This window comes from Onychostoma macrolepis, chromosome 06 (genome assembly GCF_012432095.1).
Source record: "Onychostoma macrolepis isolate SWU-2019 chromosome 06, ASM1243209v1, whole genome shotgun sequence".
Lineage (NCBI taxonomy): Eukaryota > Metazoa > Chordata > Actinopteri > Cypriniformes > Cyprinidae > Onychostoma > Onychostoma macrolepis.
The window spans coordinates 27,984,958-28,001,671 of record NC_081160.1 but is presented as its reverse complement, the minus strand read 5'-3'; the positions used below and the strand labels follow the sequence as shown (position 1 = coordinate 28,001,671).

Genomic DNA, 16,714 nt, shown 5'->3' with positions numbered 1-16,714 from the left:
GTACCAAAAGCTGGTTCAATGACCATAGTGTTACTGTGCTTGATTGGCCAGCAAACTCGCCAGTCCTGAACCCCATAGAAAATCTATGGGGTATTGTCAAGAGCAAGATGAGAGACACCAGACCCAACAATGCAGATGAGCTGAAGGCCGCTGTCAAAGAAACCTGGGCTTCCATACCACCTCAGCAGTGCCACAAACTGATCACCTCCATGCCACGCCGAATTGAGGCAGTAATTAAAGCAAAAGGAGCCCCTACCAAGTATTGAGTACATATACAGTAAATGAACTTACTTTCCAGAAGGCCAACAATTCACTAAAAATGTTTTTTTTTATTGGCCTTATGAAGTATTATAATTTGTTGAGATAGTGAATTGGTGGGTTTTTGTTAAATGTGAGCCCAAATCATCACAATTAAAAGAACCAAAGACTTAAAATACTTCAGTCTGTGTGCACTGAATTGATTTAATACACGAGTTCCACAATTTGAGTTGAATTACTGAAATAAATGAACTTTTCCACGACATTCTAATTTATTGAGATGCACCTGTATTAGTAAAGTCTAAAGCCCGGTACACACCAAGCCGACGGTTGGCCGTCAGGGCAGTTTTTGTTCGTCGGCCGACTAAGTTTTCTCAGTGTGTTCTGCGCCATCGGCTGAAGTTGGTCCTCGTCGGCTTTTTTTCGGCCGATTCGACATGTTGAATCGGCGTCGGAGCTCGTCGGTCAGTCGGGCCATTTGATTATTCTGATTGGCTGTTCAGCTGGCGAACCAGTGCGCGAGAAAGGCGCAGAACGGACGTGCTACTTGGCCGTCGGGTGTCGAGCAGTCTGCTTTCGTCGCCACTAGTTTGTCGGCGTCGGCTTGGTGTGTACCGGGCTTAAGAAAAACAACTAAGATACTAGAGAGATCTCATTTGGGATTTTCCTTTCCTACAGTAGCTTTTTGGGTCTGATCCAAAAATCAGTCTTGCCACTGTATGAATGCTTTGGTAAACATATATAATGTCACTTTTCTACAATAATTACAGGATTCATTTAATACTTTTCTAGTGTTCCTTAGATACTCAGTTTTGAAATATATCCTATGTCGGTTATGTACACAAATTAAGCTGTATTATAAAACATGGCAACAAATGGGTTTCATTTAGTCATCTAGCTTGGCAAATCACACACCTGATCTTTAATAAAGCCACAGGCCATCAGGTCAGTCAATTTACCGAGCTCTCAACATATAAATCTTTCATGTCTTATCTGGTGTGCAAAGTTCACAGTATAGAAAATGGAAAAGTAAATGCATGCACAGTCTGTGTGCAATTCTTTCCAGCTGAGTGCTTCGCATCTTCAGCGCTCAAATAGGAGAAAGAATGCCATTAAAAATTGTTTTGCAGCTTGGCGAACCTGTAACAGCATCACAACGACAAGATGTTTTGACAGTGTCACAGATTAACTTCCTAAACCGTCGCAGTGCCATTACTTATGTCGATTTACTGGATTGAACTATAGGTTCATGTTCACAGTACACATGTGCCATTGAACAGCATCTATATGCTATTTTACAGCTATCTCTTATGTACTCATATCTGACAACGTCCTATAGAACCCTTCGCATGCTGTTAATAATTGCTGCATCTTATCACCTGTAATGTTTCTGTCAAGCTGTAACTGAATGGAAAACTGCACAGTTTCTGATTTACCTGGAGTTGTCGGTAGATACTGATTCAACAGGACCTATGGGAAACATTTTAAACTAAAACCAAAAGTCTTATTTCAAGTAAACTTCAAGAGAGTACCAGGAACTGAAGAATTTGACATGACCTTCTACGGGCAAGTGATGAAATGGTACGTTTGTTCTGTCACGTTCTGGAAGTCCTGAAAAAAGCCTAGAGCTTCTTGTGGTTTACCTTGTTAGCTTATCAATGGAGGGCAAATGAGCTGACTGACTAAGCGTGATTAACATCAGCACAAAGCGTCCTCCTAATTTCATTAAGCAACTTTGATCAAACTGTTCCTGCGAGATAAGGAATAAAAAAAAATTCACTTCCTTTTACAATGTAACTTGATGTGTCTTCTGGCCTTGAGGGATCATTAACCCAAGTTTTTTGTGCTTGGTCCAAGATTACAGAAGATTTGACTTCTTATCAGTTATTGGCACTGACAGGAGCCACTTAGTTTCATCCTCCTGTTGGCAAAAGCTTCGGAGGAATTTCCAGCTGAACATCACTTCTGACTGGCGTGACACCGGCTATATAGCTTTTGAAGGTCTCTCTGAACGCACTTTCCAAATCATGCCAGGCAGCGGAGGTCCAGTTTCGACGTTCTCAGTATGGGACTATGTGGTGTTTGCCGGCTTGATTCTTTTTGCTGCGGGCATCGGCTTGTTCCAAGCCATCCGTGGACGCAAGGAGGCCAGCAGTGATGAGTTTCTCCTGGGCGGCCGTCAGATGACCGCAGTGCCTGTGGCTTTGTCCCTCACAGCTAGCTTTATGTCAGGTATCACAGTTATTGGCACTCCTGCAGAAGCGTATATGTATGGCACACCATTCTGGCTCTTCATCTTCTCCTATACCATCATGTCCATCATCAGCGCTGAACTCTTCGTGCCTCTGTTTTACCGGCTGAGCATCACCAGCACATACGAGGTAAGAGGGCGACACTGGGCACAAGGGGTTTGCATGAGGACAGAGAACAGAGACAGAAAACACCATTTGTGCCTGTGCTTGCTAATCAATTGATGGAAATAGAACGAGGACCAGAGAGAGAGAGAGTGAAATAAGGATAAAAAGGAAAGAGGTAATGTCAGGATAGCTTATTTGTATAGATTTATCGCTTCTAGACATTTTCATAGTGAAGAATTTTATTGTATAATCCAAAGTGCAGAAGCTGTTCTTGGTTACTGTCCATGACGCAGTACAATATTTCCAATTACTTCAACTTAAAAACTTGTTGAAGTAATTGGAAATTCAAGTTCAGTTGCTGCCTTAAATTTTATGTATAATCAAATTGGCTGTTCAAGCCATTTCAGGTTAAATTATTTTACACTAACTTTAAAAATACTTTTTTAAAATGGTTAAATGGTTTTGAATTAAAGTAATACAAAATTGTGATTCCAAGACTAAGAGATTACATAATTTTGTGCAGTGTGGAAAAAACAACAATCAGAAATTTATTTTAAAACGTAAAATAAATCTAAATTAGAACAAAAAGGTATATATTTACACTGTAAAAAAAAATTCCGTAAAGTTTACGGTAAAAAACCGGCAGCTGTGGTTGCCGGAATTCTACCGTAAAAAATATGGTAACAACATGTTTGGTTTTACGGTTTTAACTTAAATTTACAGTTACATACCGTAATTTCATTAATTGATATAATGTTAATATACCAACCCATTGAAGTACTTAAATCTGTTTTGTACCTTTGAAATACACTGATAACCACCAAATGCAGGTGGTGATGAGAACATGATGAACCAAAGCCCATCACAAGCAGCTTTTAAATAATAACATACTGTATATAGATGGTGCAAAGTGTCATTCACACAAGCACTAAACACCATCATGGTGAGACTCATTAAACTGAAATATGTAACATACATTAGATGTAACATTAGATGTAACATACAACCCTAATAAACATAACTGATAAGAAAAAACTAAGAAGAAACAGTTATTTCAAAGAAAAAACATCAAATTCAAACAAAATTTAAAATGCAAAGCAGGGAATTCTGGGAACGTCAGTTTACGTTTTTTCCCTGTACATTTTACGGGAGCTTACCGTTAACCATTTAACAGGTTTTTACTGTAGCATTTTCACATTTTTTTTAACGTTAAAATCACAGTAATTTTTTACAGTGTACAGTTAAAATAAGATGTGTATTTAAACACAAGATTCTTATCATTAAGCTTTAAAACAACAGATGTTAACAGTATGTAATAGTTGATTGTACAAACCGAGTTTTGTGTAATTATGTAAATTATAAAAAGCAAATTTGTTGTTTCGTTTGCTAATAATTAATTGAATTGGTCACTTGTTTTTGCAGTACTTGGAGATGCGTTACAACAAGCTGATACGAGTGATTGGAACCAGCATGTATATTGCTCAAACCGTGAGTTGGCTTTTAGCTTCTTGCATGACTTTATACATAACTAAACACGCATTTCAACTGCGTCATCATATTTCACTTCGGAAAAACAATGTCTGTTGGGTCTATGCTTCTTTCACATCTTAATGTTGCATAAGTGTTGAATATATTGAAGAATTTAAGGCAAAAGAGATTTTTGTCCAATTATCTAATGGGTATTGTTCTCTCTCGTAGATTTTATACACAGGCATGGTTATCTATGCACCTGCACTCGCACTTAATCAGAGTAAGTAAAGAATCATTTGCATTTATTAATGTTTGAATAAAAGAAGTCTCTTATGCTCATCAAGGCAGAGTAAAAATGCAAACATTTCTTATTATTATCAATGTTGAAAACAGTACTGCTTAACATTTTTATGGAAACCATGATTTTTCAGGATTCTTTGATTAATAGGAATAAATTATATTTTAAAATATATTCAAATAGAAAACAGTTCTTTTAAATTATAATAATATTTCATAATATTAGGGCATTTATCATCAAATAAATGCAGCCTTGGTGAGTATAAGAGACTTCTTTCAACAACATTAAAACATCTTATTATTCCGAATTCCGGTATTGTACATCAAATCAAATAAAGCTTACATGTAAACGCATAAAGGCAGTTTTCTGTCCCAAAGGATGATTTTAGCAAATACATACATAAATATCTATAAATAAGCTGTTGTGTTGCAGTCACCGGTCTGAATCTGTGGGGAGTGCTAGTGGCAACAGGGGCTGTCTGCATCGTCTACTGTACCCTGGTCAGTAATGTAATTCAGTTTAATCGCAATTTCACACAATGTCCCATACACTCCTGCCTGTTTTCTACTTTTGCATAAAGTTCCATGAAAAATGAAATCAGTATAGGCTCGAAATCAAGAAACATTGCTGTCTTTTATATATTATTCTCAGCCTTCAGGTGCTCATCTAAACTATGATTTGCACAAAAGGACAAAATGTTCATCCATTTGTGTGTTTTACCTGAACATGCTTTTGTTAACAGGGAGGGCTGAAGGCAGTGATATGGACAGATGTGTTCCAGATGATCATCATGCTGAGTGGGTTTGTGGCAGTCATCGCTCGTGGAGCTGTGCTGCAGGGGGGATTTGAAAAGATCTGGAATGACAGCTACCATGGAGGACGTTTGGAAACGTTCAGGTAAAGAATTCTGCACTAACATACAGTACTGTTCAAAAGTTTGGGGTCACTTTTTTAAGAAATAGCAAGGATGCATTATATTGATCAAAAGTGACAGTAAAGACATTTATGATGTAACAAAAGATTTTTATTTCAAACAAACACTGTTCTTTTCAACGTTCTGCTCATTGAAGAATCCGAAAAAATGAAATGTATCAGTTTTTACAAAAATATTAAGCTGCACAATTGTTTTCTAAACTGATAATAATAAAAAAAATGTTTCTTGAGCAGCAAATCAGCATATTAGAATGATTTCTGAAGGATCATGTGACACTGAAGACTGGAGTAATGATGCTGAAAATTTTAATAATATTTCAAAATATTACTGTTTTTATTGCATTTTTGATCAAATAAACACAGCTTTTGGTGAGCATATACTAGAACAAAAAACATGAAAAATTTGTACAGACCACAAACTGAACAGTAATGTATAGTTAAATACAGACTACTTCAGATGGACAAACAGAAAGATATTCTAACAAACCTCTCAAATGTTTCTTTAGTTTTGATCCTGATCCTTTGAGACGTCATAGTTTTTGGACAATCGTTGTTGGCGGCAGTCTGATGTGGGCATCCATGTACTCGATCAACCAATCACAGGTCCAGCGCTACATCTCCTGCAAGACAATGACTCATGCAAAGCTGTGAGTATATTCACTCAAGACCTGATATTATGAGACTTTACTCGTGTTCCTACAGCTAATATGGTGCAAACACTAGTGTCCTGTCAACATCTGCACACACAGATCTCTGTATTTGAATATGGTGGGATTATGGGTGACAGTGAGTTTGGCCATGCTCTCGGGTCTCTGCATGTACTCCATCTATAAAGACTGTGATCCTTTCACCAACAAAGATGTAGGAGCTTCAGACCAGGTAATACAAGTCCCAATAGTTGCGTTTTAATCTGTACTCACAATGCTTACACTTAATCTGACCAAATCTAATGTTCGCCAGCTCCTTCCTTATCTGGTGATGGACATACTAGCAGAATTCCAAGGACTGCCTGGATTGTTCGTGGCTGCAGCTTACAGTGGAACATTAAGGTGAACAAGAAATGTCTGTCAGATACAGTAATTCCACCCTCATCATTTTAGGAAAGGTTTTCTAACCAGGACCATTAGAATGATTTTGTTTTTCTGACCAAGGGCAATTGTTATAGTAGTGCCAAGCCAAATACATATACAGTGTAGATATACATTTCATATACACTGAACAAAATTATAAACGCAACACTTTTGTTTTTGCCCCCATTTTTCATGAGCTGAACTCAAAGATCTAAGACTTTTTCTATGTACACAAAAGGCCTATTTCTCTCAAATATTGTTCACAAATCTGTCTAAATCTGTGTTAGTGAGCACTTCTCCTTTGCCGAGATACTCCATCCACCTCACAGGTGTGGCATATCAAGATGCTGATTAGACAGCATGATTATTGCACAGGTGTGCCTTAGGCTGGCCACAATAAAAGACCACTTTAAAATGTGCAGTTTTACTGTATTGGGAGGGTCCGAAAACCAGTCAATATCTGGTGTGACCACCATTTGCCTCACGCAGTGCAACACATCTCCTTTACATAGAGTTGATCAGGTTGTTGATTGTCACCTGTGGAATGTTGGTCCACTCCTCTTCAATGGCTGTGCGAAGTTGCTGGATATTGGCAGGAACTGGAACACGCTGTCGTATACGCTGATCCAGAGCATCTCAAACATGCTCAATGGGTGACATGGCCGGTGAGTATGCTGGCCATGCAAGAACTGGGATGTTTTCAGCTTCCAGGAATTGTGTACAGATCCTTGCAACATGGGGCTGTGCATTATCATGCTGCAACATGAGGTGATGGTCGTGGATGAATGGCACAACAATAGGCCTCAGGATCTCGTCACGGTATCTCTGTGCATTCAAAATGCCATCAATAAAATGCACCTGTGTTCGTTGTCCATAACATACGCCTGCCCATACCATAACCCCACCCACTAAATTAGAGAAAGAGAATTTAGCTGACTCAAAGTGTGGGAACCTCTACATTTTAGGTCACAATCTAACACTAATGTGTGAATTTTGTTGATGTCAGGTCAGCATTAGTTATGGCTTATGTGTCTGGTTTCAACAGTACGGTGTCGTCGAGTATCAACGCTCTGGTGGCTGTCACAGTGGAGGACTTCATGAAGCCAGCATGGCCCTGGCTGACAGAGAGACAGCTGTCCTGGATCAACATGGGCATGAGTGAGTTTCAGTGCAACAGCTGTATATACACTGACAACTGAAGCAGGACATGGTAGAGGAGGGGGATGATGGACTGATGTGTTAATGCTGTGCTGCTTATCTCTAGGTGTATTCTATGGAGGCGTATGCATCGGTATGGCTGGTGTGGCATCTTTGATGGGCAATATACTGCAGGTAAATCCATTCTATACACAAAGCCAACATTTTAAATGCAATACTGTAGTACTGTCCCCGAGTTTTTCACTGTATCAAAGGCACCCTCTGCTGATAACAGACTGTAATGACACGCTATGAAACCTTTCCTCAACAGGCAGCATTGTCTATATTTGGTATGATCAGTGGACCTCTCTTGGGCCTTTATATGCTGGGCATGTTCTTCCGCTGTGTGAACTCCACGGTAAGAACATACATGTCAATGTATTCATTACTACATTTCAAGTGTCATTTTGTGCATCTTTTTCAACAAATAACCAGTGTTTTAAAAGTGCACCAAGTAATGTTTTCCACAGAAATTGTTTGTGAACAGGGTATTTCTACAGTAGCTTCAGTAACTAAAAAATGTTTGCTTTTTACATCATTCTACATCTACACTAATAGGGGTTCAAGACCACTGTCATATTAAGAAAAGTACTTAATGCACTTTTAACACTAAACCAAAATTAGTCTTTCCTCCGATTTCACAGACATGGTTTAAGGCTAATCCCAGACTAAAATGCCAGTTTGAGCTGTCTCAACTGAAAATATCTTGCTCTGACATTGTTGTGTCTCAAGATGCACACATGTAACATTTTCTTCTAAGGCATTTTTATAAAAGCTGCTTAAATATCTTAATTTAACTAAGGCCTAGTCCTGGCGTAAACTAAGCCCCGTCTTTGAGTTTATATTTTATGTACCACAGATTCATACGGATTAACTGTGTGTTCCTTCAGGGAGGTTTAGTTGGCTTGATTTCCGGCCTGACTATAACGTTATGGGTGGGAATTGGAGCTCAGTTGTATCCTCCTTTACCTGAGAAGACCCTTCGGCTTTCCTTGAGTGTGGAAGGATGCATTGCACCAGACATGAATGAAACCACCACTATGACACCATTCAGCACAGTCCTACAAACCACAATTCCACAGTAAGCAATCCCATATTTGTATATATTTACAAAACAATTCAAAAGGTTGGGGTCGGGGTCTCTTATGCTCATCAAGCCTGCATTCATTTTATTGAAACACTCTGATGCAGTTCATTTTAAAAATATTTTTACAATTTAAAATAATTATTTTCTGTTTTCATATATTTTAAAATGTAATTTATTTCTGTGATGTCAAAGCTGAATTTTCAGCAGCTATTAATCCAGTCTTTAACGTCCTTATTTAATCATTCTAATATGCTGATTTGCTACTCGATAAATATTTCTTATCAATGCTGAAAAACAATTTATGTAATCCTTAATAGTTTTTGTGGAAATGTGATACATTTTCAGAATTCTTTGCTAAATAGAAAATTAATATATATAATATATATAAAATAAAAATAATACTTTGTTTTAAATAGAAATCTTTTGTAACATTATAAATGTCTCTATTGTCATTTTGTTTAATCAATTTAATGCAACACACGGAAATCAAAGCTAACTGCAACTTGTCTCATGGCATTCTTCAGGCCAAGACCAGCTTTGGCAGACAACTGGTATTCATTGTCCTACCTGTACTTCTGCCCTGTGGGCATAATAGTGACCATGGTCACGGGACTAATAGTTAGTGCAATCACAGGTAAGGTGACGCTTTCTCATCTTCTTGTTGGTGTGGCAAAGAGAGTCAGAGATTGAACCTAAACTCTTATTTATTTTTACTTTAGGTGGCTGTAAGCAGGAGAAAGCTCGACCTGAGCTCTTTATTGGAAAATCAGATCTCAACTGCTTTGGATGCAGAAACTCAGGCTCAGAAGTAAGAGCTTTCATTACCAGTGTGACAGTCACTATACCAAAAAATAACCCTCATAGAAACTGAATTTTATACATTGTTTTTTTTTAGGTCTGAAATAACATTTTTCAGTTAAAAAAATAAAATAACAACAACAATATGCAGTAAGCTGACTTTGCATTTAATTCTTTTCTTTTTAGGTATTAGACTTAATTGAGAAAGATCCAAAAAATATCCAAGGGCTGGAGAGTCCAGTTTTCTGCGACAATGAAATTGCACTGAAAGAGAAAAACTACAAGGAGAAGATCACTAAGTTTTGATGTGAAAAACAAACAGTTTTTGGATATGTTGTAAATAGTAAATTATGACTGTATTTTTTGTATGTTGAAATTGTTAAGTGATGATAATACATTCAATCTTTTCAAACCTTTCCATAAGAAAAGCAAGAAATTAATGTTAAACGTATTTTTATTTTTATGTCAATAGGCTACATTATATTGTATATGGGCTTTTCTCAAACTATATCAAAATTCTGTGATTTTAATGATCAAGTTTTGAATACTGTAAAAGGTTTGGTTACACTATTTCGATAGCCCACTTTAGACATTCTACTAACTATAAGTAACTTTTTAACTACGTCAACTAATTCTCATTAATTTGCAACTACATGTGTACTCAGTAGGGTAGGTTTAGGGTTAGTAGTTGACATACTTGCAAAGTTTCTCATAGTCAGTATGTTGTAGACCCATCAAAATAAAGTGTTAGAAGATATTAAACAGACAGTCTACTAATACTCTAATGACTGCTAGTTGACATGTAGTTCTCCTTATTTATTCCTTCCCTTGCTAGCTTGTACTTATTTAAACAATGCCTGAGACTTGGTGTTACAAGCACTTTGTTTGTCGGATTGCCTCTTCAAGATGAATCGCTTTATGTATTCCCCAATTGTAAGTCGCTTTGGATAAAAGCGTCTGCAAAATGACAATGTAAATGTAGTTGCAAAGTTACTTACTGTTAATAGAATGTCTAAAGTGGATTATCAAAATAAAGTGTTACCAAAGGTTTTGTAATAAATATGAATTGTTTTGAAATAAAATTTGACAAATGAATACGTGTCAAACTCACTGAGAAATAAAGTAACATTCAGGAAGTAACCACTCAAATCAAACAAGTGCATCAGAGTGAAGGGTTAAAAACATTTGGGTTACACAATGGCTGAACACCTGCCTCCTCGATGCCGGTAAAGGAAGTCAGTCATTCAGGGCCAGCCCACTCTACCTGTTTGTTTGACGTGGAGCCAAGCTGTTTTCTTCAGGGAGTGGAAAAAGAGCAGAGCCTGCAGCAGGTGGGGGAGTGTAATAACTGCTGCCAGCCACTTCCTGCTTTCACTACCACCATTTCTTTCAGCTAATAGGTAAGTTCTGCTCTTGTTGTCCGATATTAATTCTGTTTTTATAAAAACTACAGCAATTACACATATGAGAGGGTGTAGGAGAATGAAAGCAAGATGAGAGAAAGAAATAAGAGCAGAATTGGTTTCTTTTAACTATAACTTGTAACTATAATGGATGTAAATAAAACAGAATTGTCTGCAAAACAATTAAATTATAGGAAGCCACTTTATTAGGGTAAATCTGTGATGGGTGACATTTATAAAATGGGTCACCCATGGCTGTTTGTTTAGCCTATGCAAAACCATGTGGCTCTTTGTTGTCTTCAGTTTTATGTCAGCGCCATTTTTAGACATAATGCCTCATGTTCTTCTAACTTTCTGTATGTGTTCTTTTAAACATTACGTATGCATTTCATGTTTTAATCTATGTATTAATAATTCAAATGTCTAGTACAAAAAAAAAAAAAGTATTTTGGTAAAGAAGAACATTGTTTAAATAATAAAACACAAAGGAAGTCATGATGCTACCTATTTACCAGAAATAAAAGTACTAGATAAATGGAAACTTTGCAAGCGCCTAACAGGAAACCACATGTCAACACCACATACAGATAAAACTCGCTGAATGAGGTCATGCGCTGCATGAAAGTGTACGTCTTATTTCTTGACCTGTTGTGACTTTTGAGTATGTTTTTTTTTTTTTTAAGGAGCAAGCAGTTGGAACAGTTATGGGTGTGTTAACTCTTCAGCTTTTGGTATGTGGCCAGCTAATATTGTATTTGTTTGTCTTGAATAATATAACCGATGCACAAAGGATCAATGTGTCACCATCAAGCTCGACAACTACAATAGCTCCACCTCTGAATGCAACAGGAAACCACACAGAAAATAATGTCTCAAATTCATCAAGCTTTTCAGCATACAATAATACAACTCGAAACAACTTGACAAACCAGGCAACCCTGACCACTACTTTGGGACCCAACCAAAGTAATGTAACAGGATCAGCAGGGCAGCCAAACACAACAGATAATGCTCAGACAACCCAATCAGCCACATCCTCAACATTCAACATCAGTTCAACAGTTGTCACTTCTTCAGACAACAGCACTCGTAGCAGCAATGGAAGTGCTACATCAACCACTACAGCAGTGACCAAATCCACAGCGATTACTTCTACTGCTGTAACTCAAAACAGCTCATCTTCCTTCAATGAATCTCAAGGTAGGTCTGAACATAACCTTGCATTAATAATGTAAACCAAATAATGAAATATGTTTACCCTGCCTAACTACTCTTACCTCTTTTTTTAAAGCAGATGGTGGCCTGAATCATTCAGAGAAATCTCTGACCATTTTATTCAGCATTCTGCTTGGTGTAATAGTTCTGGTAATTCTGGGACATTTTGCATACAAGTTCGGCAGGAGCAAAGAGAGAAGTGTCCAATACACTCACCGCCGTCTCCAGAATGAAGATACAGGTCTGGAAAACCTATCTGTTAAAACTAATATGACCTTGTAATATGATCAATGATCTTATTGGTGGTGTTAGCTAAGGTAACCATGATTTTTTAAATATTATTTTTAAAAGACCTAGCAACCACTCATAACACTTTAGAAATAGGTTAAAGTCTGATAAAGTTGTCAGGCCAATTCCAACATCATGCCGTCAAGTCATGGGCGATGGGCAAGCACATTTAATCTAGCATTTAGTTTACAGTAATCATAAAGATTAAATATTCACTTTGACTGGTAATATTGTCTGTAATTCACTTTCATAGGTGAGCCGTTTGCACTGCCAGATGACACGCTGGTCATTTCAGGAGGACTCTATGATGGCCCTCAGATTTACAACCCCACCATGACAGTGCAGAATGAAGAATTCCAGACAGACGCATCTGGATTTCCTTCCAGACCCACTCAGTTCCGCTTGGAGTTTCTGAGAGAGGATCAAGACAGACCATTCGACCATGAGACCTCCACCTTTCAGACATTTCATGCACATGACCAAGAGCCTTAAGATCTCAGCAACAAACCTCTTTTTATTAGGAAAAACAATCTTACTTTTACTTGAAGCTTCTATGGGAAAAGCTTCTATGTTTTTAAACAGTTACATTTTTTAAACTTTGAAACTGAACTTTTGAAGTAAAAAAATTAGTAAACATAACAGATAAACACAAATGTAAATAAAAATATGTGTAAAACAACTGCAACCAACAATACCAGGAACCAGCATTTTTTGATAAACATTAAGGTAATGTATTTTAACTGAACATACTATATAGAGAAACTGTGTACTAAGAGCTTAGAATAAATAATATAATAAATAATGATAATAAATTCAAACATCAGTAGAAACTGCAAGCAATCAAAAGCTACTGTCTTAAGAGTATGTGTACTCTTATGTGTAAACAGATAATCACACATTGTTTGATGCTTTGATACTTTTAAGCAAAGATTTTGTCTGTTACTTTTTTTTTCTTCTTATCTGAATTGCTAACAATGGTCCATCCAGCATCTCGCATTCTCTTTATTGCAGCCAGTTTCAGCACTGTTCCTGGAGACTTGCATGGAAAAGAACTCTGCACCTGTACATCATTTGCACATGATGACAGTCAAAACAAGAACATAAAAGGCATAAAATTGGGACAAAACTGGTCAAATGTTATTTTTTACCTTCTTGAACATGTCCAAACTCCCTGTGTCTGCCTCTTTTGGTTTCATAGGTTTCTTTGATTTCACAGGTCTTGGAGAGAAACTCTAAGGGAATTAAGAAAGAGTAACACAAACCAAATAAAACTGACTGCAAATAAAAATGCAGATAACTGAAAAACTGTTTGTATATAGCACAATACCAATGGTATGTAAATTGATAAAATTTACCAGTATGTCATTGCTGTCTGAGTTGTCTGATTTTGGATCCAGCTTCAGAATGTTTTCCTTCCAAGACCCTGTAATCTCAGGTGGTGTGCGAATTCTGAATGACTGAAATGGAAAACAAACTGGCTCATATAAATGTTCAAGATGAATGGTGAATCAAAGAGTTCAGGTTGCCCCCATACCTTTATTTGAGGTGTCGTTTTGCTCCATAATGGGGTATGAAGGTCTTCATTCACCGTTCCCTTGCATCAATAACAAAAACAAACAAACAAACAAAACACACACAAAACAAATGCTGATAGATGTGAAGAATAAGAATGCACAAAATGGACAAAGATAATGGGAAAAAACCTACAGCAGGAGTGTAAGATGCATTTCCTGATGCTTCATTTTCATTCTCATTTAAAAGTTCATACATAGCCTTCTTTGTGATGTTAGCTTTTTGAGTTTTAGAGATCTTGTTTCTTCCTTTCTTTGGCTTGATTTCATTTGCCTAAAACAATATTTTCATATTTATTGCACTGTCCATTTTAAATTGCCATGTATACTTACGGTATCTCAAATTACAATATACAACACCTGTTGAAGTGTGTCTTTTTCAAGAGATGAGACTGGTGTCCTCAAGGCCATCTTCTCTCCTTTGAGCTTTTCAAGTTGTTGTCTAAGCTCTTCATTTTCCACTTGCAGATGAGACAGCTCCAGTTCCTAAATTTATTGGTTATTTGTTTTTAGCAGAGACTTGTATATCCAAAAAAATGTACAATATCTACTAAAATGACAATAGTGCTGCTACAGCAACCTTGGATTAACTGTCTCAAGGACACAATGGTAACTCAGCATCAAGGATTCCAATGAATTTATAAATCCATATTTTGGACCTAGGACTATAATTCAGGCATCTAATGACTGTTATTTTAAGTATGATATTCATTTCAAACTTTGGATTGCAAGATGTCAAGTTAAGCCATAAAAAGGTCAAATAATTACCAGAGATGCTTTGCTTGCGCTGACTTCAGCCTCTCTCATCCGTTTTTCACTCAGCTCTGTATCTTTTTCTTCTACCATTTTGTCATACTCATGCTACCAAGAAAAGAACAACATTTAAGTGAAGAAAAAGTGCTCAAAAACTGAAAATATTGTATAATTTCAGAGGCCACTTATTAAGAATAATAATGACCTTGTGCCTCTCCATCAAAGCAACCATGTCTGATATCTTCTGCTGGCATTTGATTTCTGTGTCATCTTTACTCTTCAGTGCCTCCATGGCTGTTTGCTTCAGTTTCTGCACCTACAAAAAAAAAATACAAAAATCATTTATTTGTATCAAGTTGAATTAATTCTTCAGTTATAGCATTTGATGAAAAAAAAAAAAAGAAAAAGAAAAAAATTCACCTCAAGGTTGACTTGAACCTCTGATGTTGATTTTTCTTCGAGGTCAGAGCTTATTTTCTGAAGCTCCTCCTTGTGACGTTTCTTTATACTATCTGAATCTTCCTTCAATTTAATAATCTGCAAGAAATGTGTCAAACACTGTAACATGACCACTGTTTTACTTCAAATTTATGAGAAAGCAGTGAAACAATTTTGGCTGACATTTCCTGTTTCATGTTGACTTTCAACATTGTTTGATTATTCAGAAAAATAATAGTAAATGATCTACCTCTTTTAGACATTCCTCGTGAGCTTTTGTTTTGGTCTCTAGTTTTGTTTTAGTGTTTGTTAGCTGAAAAAAAAACAACAACAACAAAAAACCAATTTAAAAATGTGTTTAATGAGTACAGAGAACAATTGTGTAATGTATGTCACAATATGGTTTTTTACCTTTGACTCCAGTGCTTTGATTTGTTTGTCTTTTAACAGAAGTTCCCGCTTTGCGGTTTTGCCCTTTTGGGGTGATTTAACATGAATTATGGTTAGATACATGAGATGACACTCAACTAAAACAATAAAATAATAAAAAAAGAGAACGCACACTCTCCTTCAACTGCTGCTGAACATTCTTACTCTCGTCATCCTGCCCAGCAATTTTTGCAGATAAAATATCCACCTGCTCCCTGGAATATGAAATTGTATATGTAAGACTAAAAAGAACAATAAATAAAACCAAATTTGAAATGTTACAAGACAAAAGTCTCTTCTAATCTTACTGAAGCTGTTGTTTCTCTCTCTCTGTCTTCTCTCTTTCTGCATTTGCATTGCTTTCCTGTAAAGAAATAAACAACAGCATACAGCATTTGAGGATCTTTGTCATATTTACAACATGCAGAGACTTGATTTAATTTACAAACCATGAGGTGAGACTGAAGGACTTTGTTCTCTAAAGCACCACTATCAACCTGTTGTTGAATGGTGTCCTTCTGTATCTGCAGGTCATTAAACTTCAATATCAGCTCCGCATACTTCTCCCTTTAAGAAAAAAAAAAGAGGAGAGATTTCCCTAAAATATTGAATGGTACAATAGCAAAATGGCCAAAATACTTCATTTTATGAGATTTAAATGAACATTACAATGTTTTTATAGCTTATTTGCTAATATGAAATTTAGGTCACAATATGGTCATTCAGAATAAGGCATTAATATATACTTTATAGCAGTCGCGTAGCTACGGGTGGGCCCGGGCCCATCCACTTTCATCTGTGGCCCACCCAATGAGAAGTTTGTAATTTTACAAATGGATGTAATTTATTAAATGATACTAATAAACGTCTTATTTCACTGTAACTTTATTTATTCAAAATATTAAACGCTTGTTTTCATGGTCAATTACAGGTCGTTTCTTAGTTTTCCCTCTTCCTACAGGTGCATATCATCATACGCTGATGATTCGTTCATTTGTTAGTCCCACCCACAATGTTATGTTTACGACCTATGTTTACGACGTAAGGATATAATAGTAAAATGCGCACGTTTGTGAAGTTAAATTTGAAAATAGCCTAGTGAAGCAAACATAAATAAGATCAATTCTTTAAAAAGTAAAAGTCTTAGCA

At 36.6% G+C, this 16,714-nt stretch overlaps 3 protein-coding genes across 8 annotated transcripts in view; 2 read left to right on the top strand and 1 right to left on the bottom strand.

Annotated features, from left to right (window-relative positions):
* Positions 1–1,780: 1,780 nt before the first annotated feature.
* slc5a8l (solute carrier family 5 member 8, like) lies at positions 1,781–10,563 on the top strand. Its single transcript, XM_058780261.1, has 15 exons — positions 1,781–2,639; positions 4,038–4,103; positions 4,314–4,365; positions 4,816–4,883; positions 5,126–5,280; positions 5,823–5,963; positions 6,066–6,195; positions 6,277–6,365; positions 7,432–7,544; positions 7,651–7,718; positions 7,855–7,941; positions 8,474–8,664; positions 9,195–9,304; positions 9,390–9,478; positions 9,655–10,563. Exons 1-15 carry the CDS (start codon positions 2,286–2,288, stop codon positions 9,772–9,774), a joined length of 1,833 nt encoding a protein of 610 aa, XP_058636244.1. The 5' UTR covers positions 1,781–2,285; the 3' UTR covers positions 9,775–10,563.
* A 159-nt stretch (positions 10,564–10,722) lies between these two features.
* On the top strand, positions 10,723–12,880 carry si:ch211-105j21.9 (sialomucin core protein 24-like). Of its 2 annotated transcripts, none has more exons than XM_058779046.1 (4): positions 10,723–10,868; positions 11,555–12,071; positions 12,163–12,327; positions 12,628–12,880. In XM_058779046.1, the coding sequence occupies exons 2-4, from the start codon at positions 11,576–11,578 to the stop codon at positions 12,864–12,866; spliced, it is 900 nt and encodes a 299-aa protein (XP_058635029.1). In that variant the 5' UTR covers positions 10,723–10,868; positions 11,555–11,575; the 3' UTR covers positions 12,867–12,880. The 2 variants fall into 2 exon arrangements, with proteins under 2 accessions (XP_058635029.1, XP_058635030.1); XM_058779047.1 differs by having other exon boundaries at positions 10,724–10,868; positions 12,166–12,327.
* Positions 12,881–13,293: 413 nt separating this feature from the next.
* The window catches only part of LOC131542382 (monocarboxylate transporter 1-like), a 39,291-nt gene continuing 35,870 nt past the window's right edge, over positions 13,294–16,714 (bottom strand). For 4 of the 5 annotated variants that reach the window (XM_058779034.1, XM_058779032.1, XM_058779033.1 and 1 more), the window contains exons 19-32: positions 16,015–16,132; positions 15,874–15,929; positions 15,699–15,780; positions 15,548–15,610; positions 15,387–15,449; positions 15,119–15,235; positions 14,904–15,014; positions 14,714–14,806; positions 14,306–14,431; positions 14,082–14,219; positions 13,909–13,968; positions 13,730–13,831; positions 13,523–13,606; positions 13,294–13,434 (exon numbers count right to left, since the gene is read on the bottom strand). In XM_058779034.1, the coding sequence (XP_058635017.1) occupies positions 13,294–13,434; positions 13,523–13,606; positions 13,730–13,831; positions 13,909–13,968; positions 14,082–14,219; positions 14,306–14,431; positions 14,714–14,806; positions 14,904–15,014; positions 15,119–15,235; positions 15,387–15,449; positions 15,548–15,610; positions 15,699–15,780; positions 15,874–15,929; positions 16,015–16,132 (1,354 nt within the window). The remainder of the gene's footprint in view (positions 13,435–13,522; positions 13,607–13,729; positions 13,832–13,908; positions 13,969–14,081; positions 14,220–14,305; positions 14,432–14,713; positions 14,807–14,903; positions 15,015–15,118; positions 15,236–15,386; positions 15,450–15,547; positions 15,611–15,698; positions 15,781–15,873; positions 15,930–16,014; positions 16,133–16,714) is intronic. The other variant, XM_058779035.1, reaches the window with a different exon arrangement.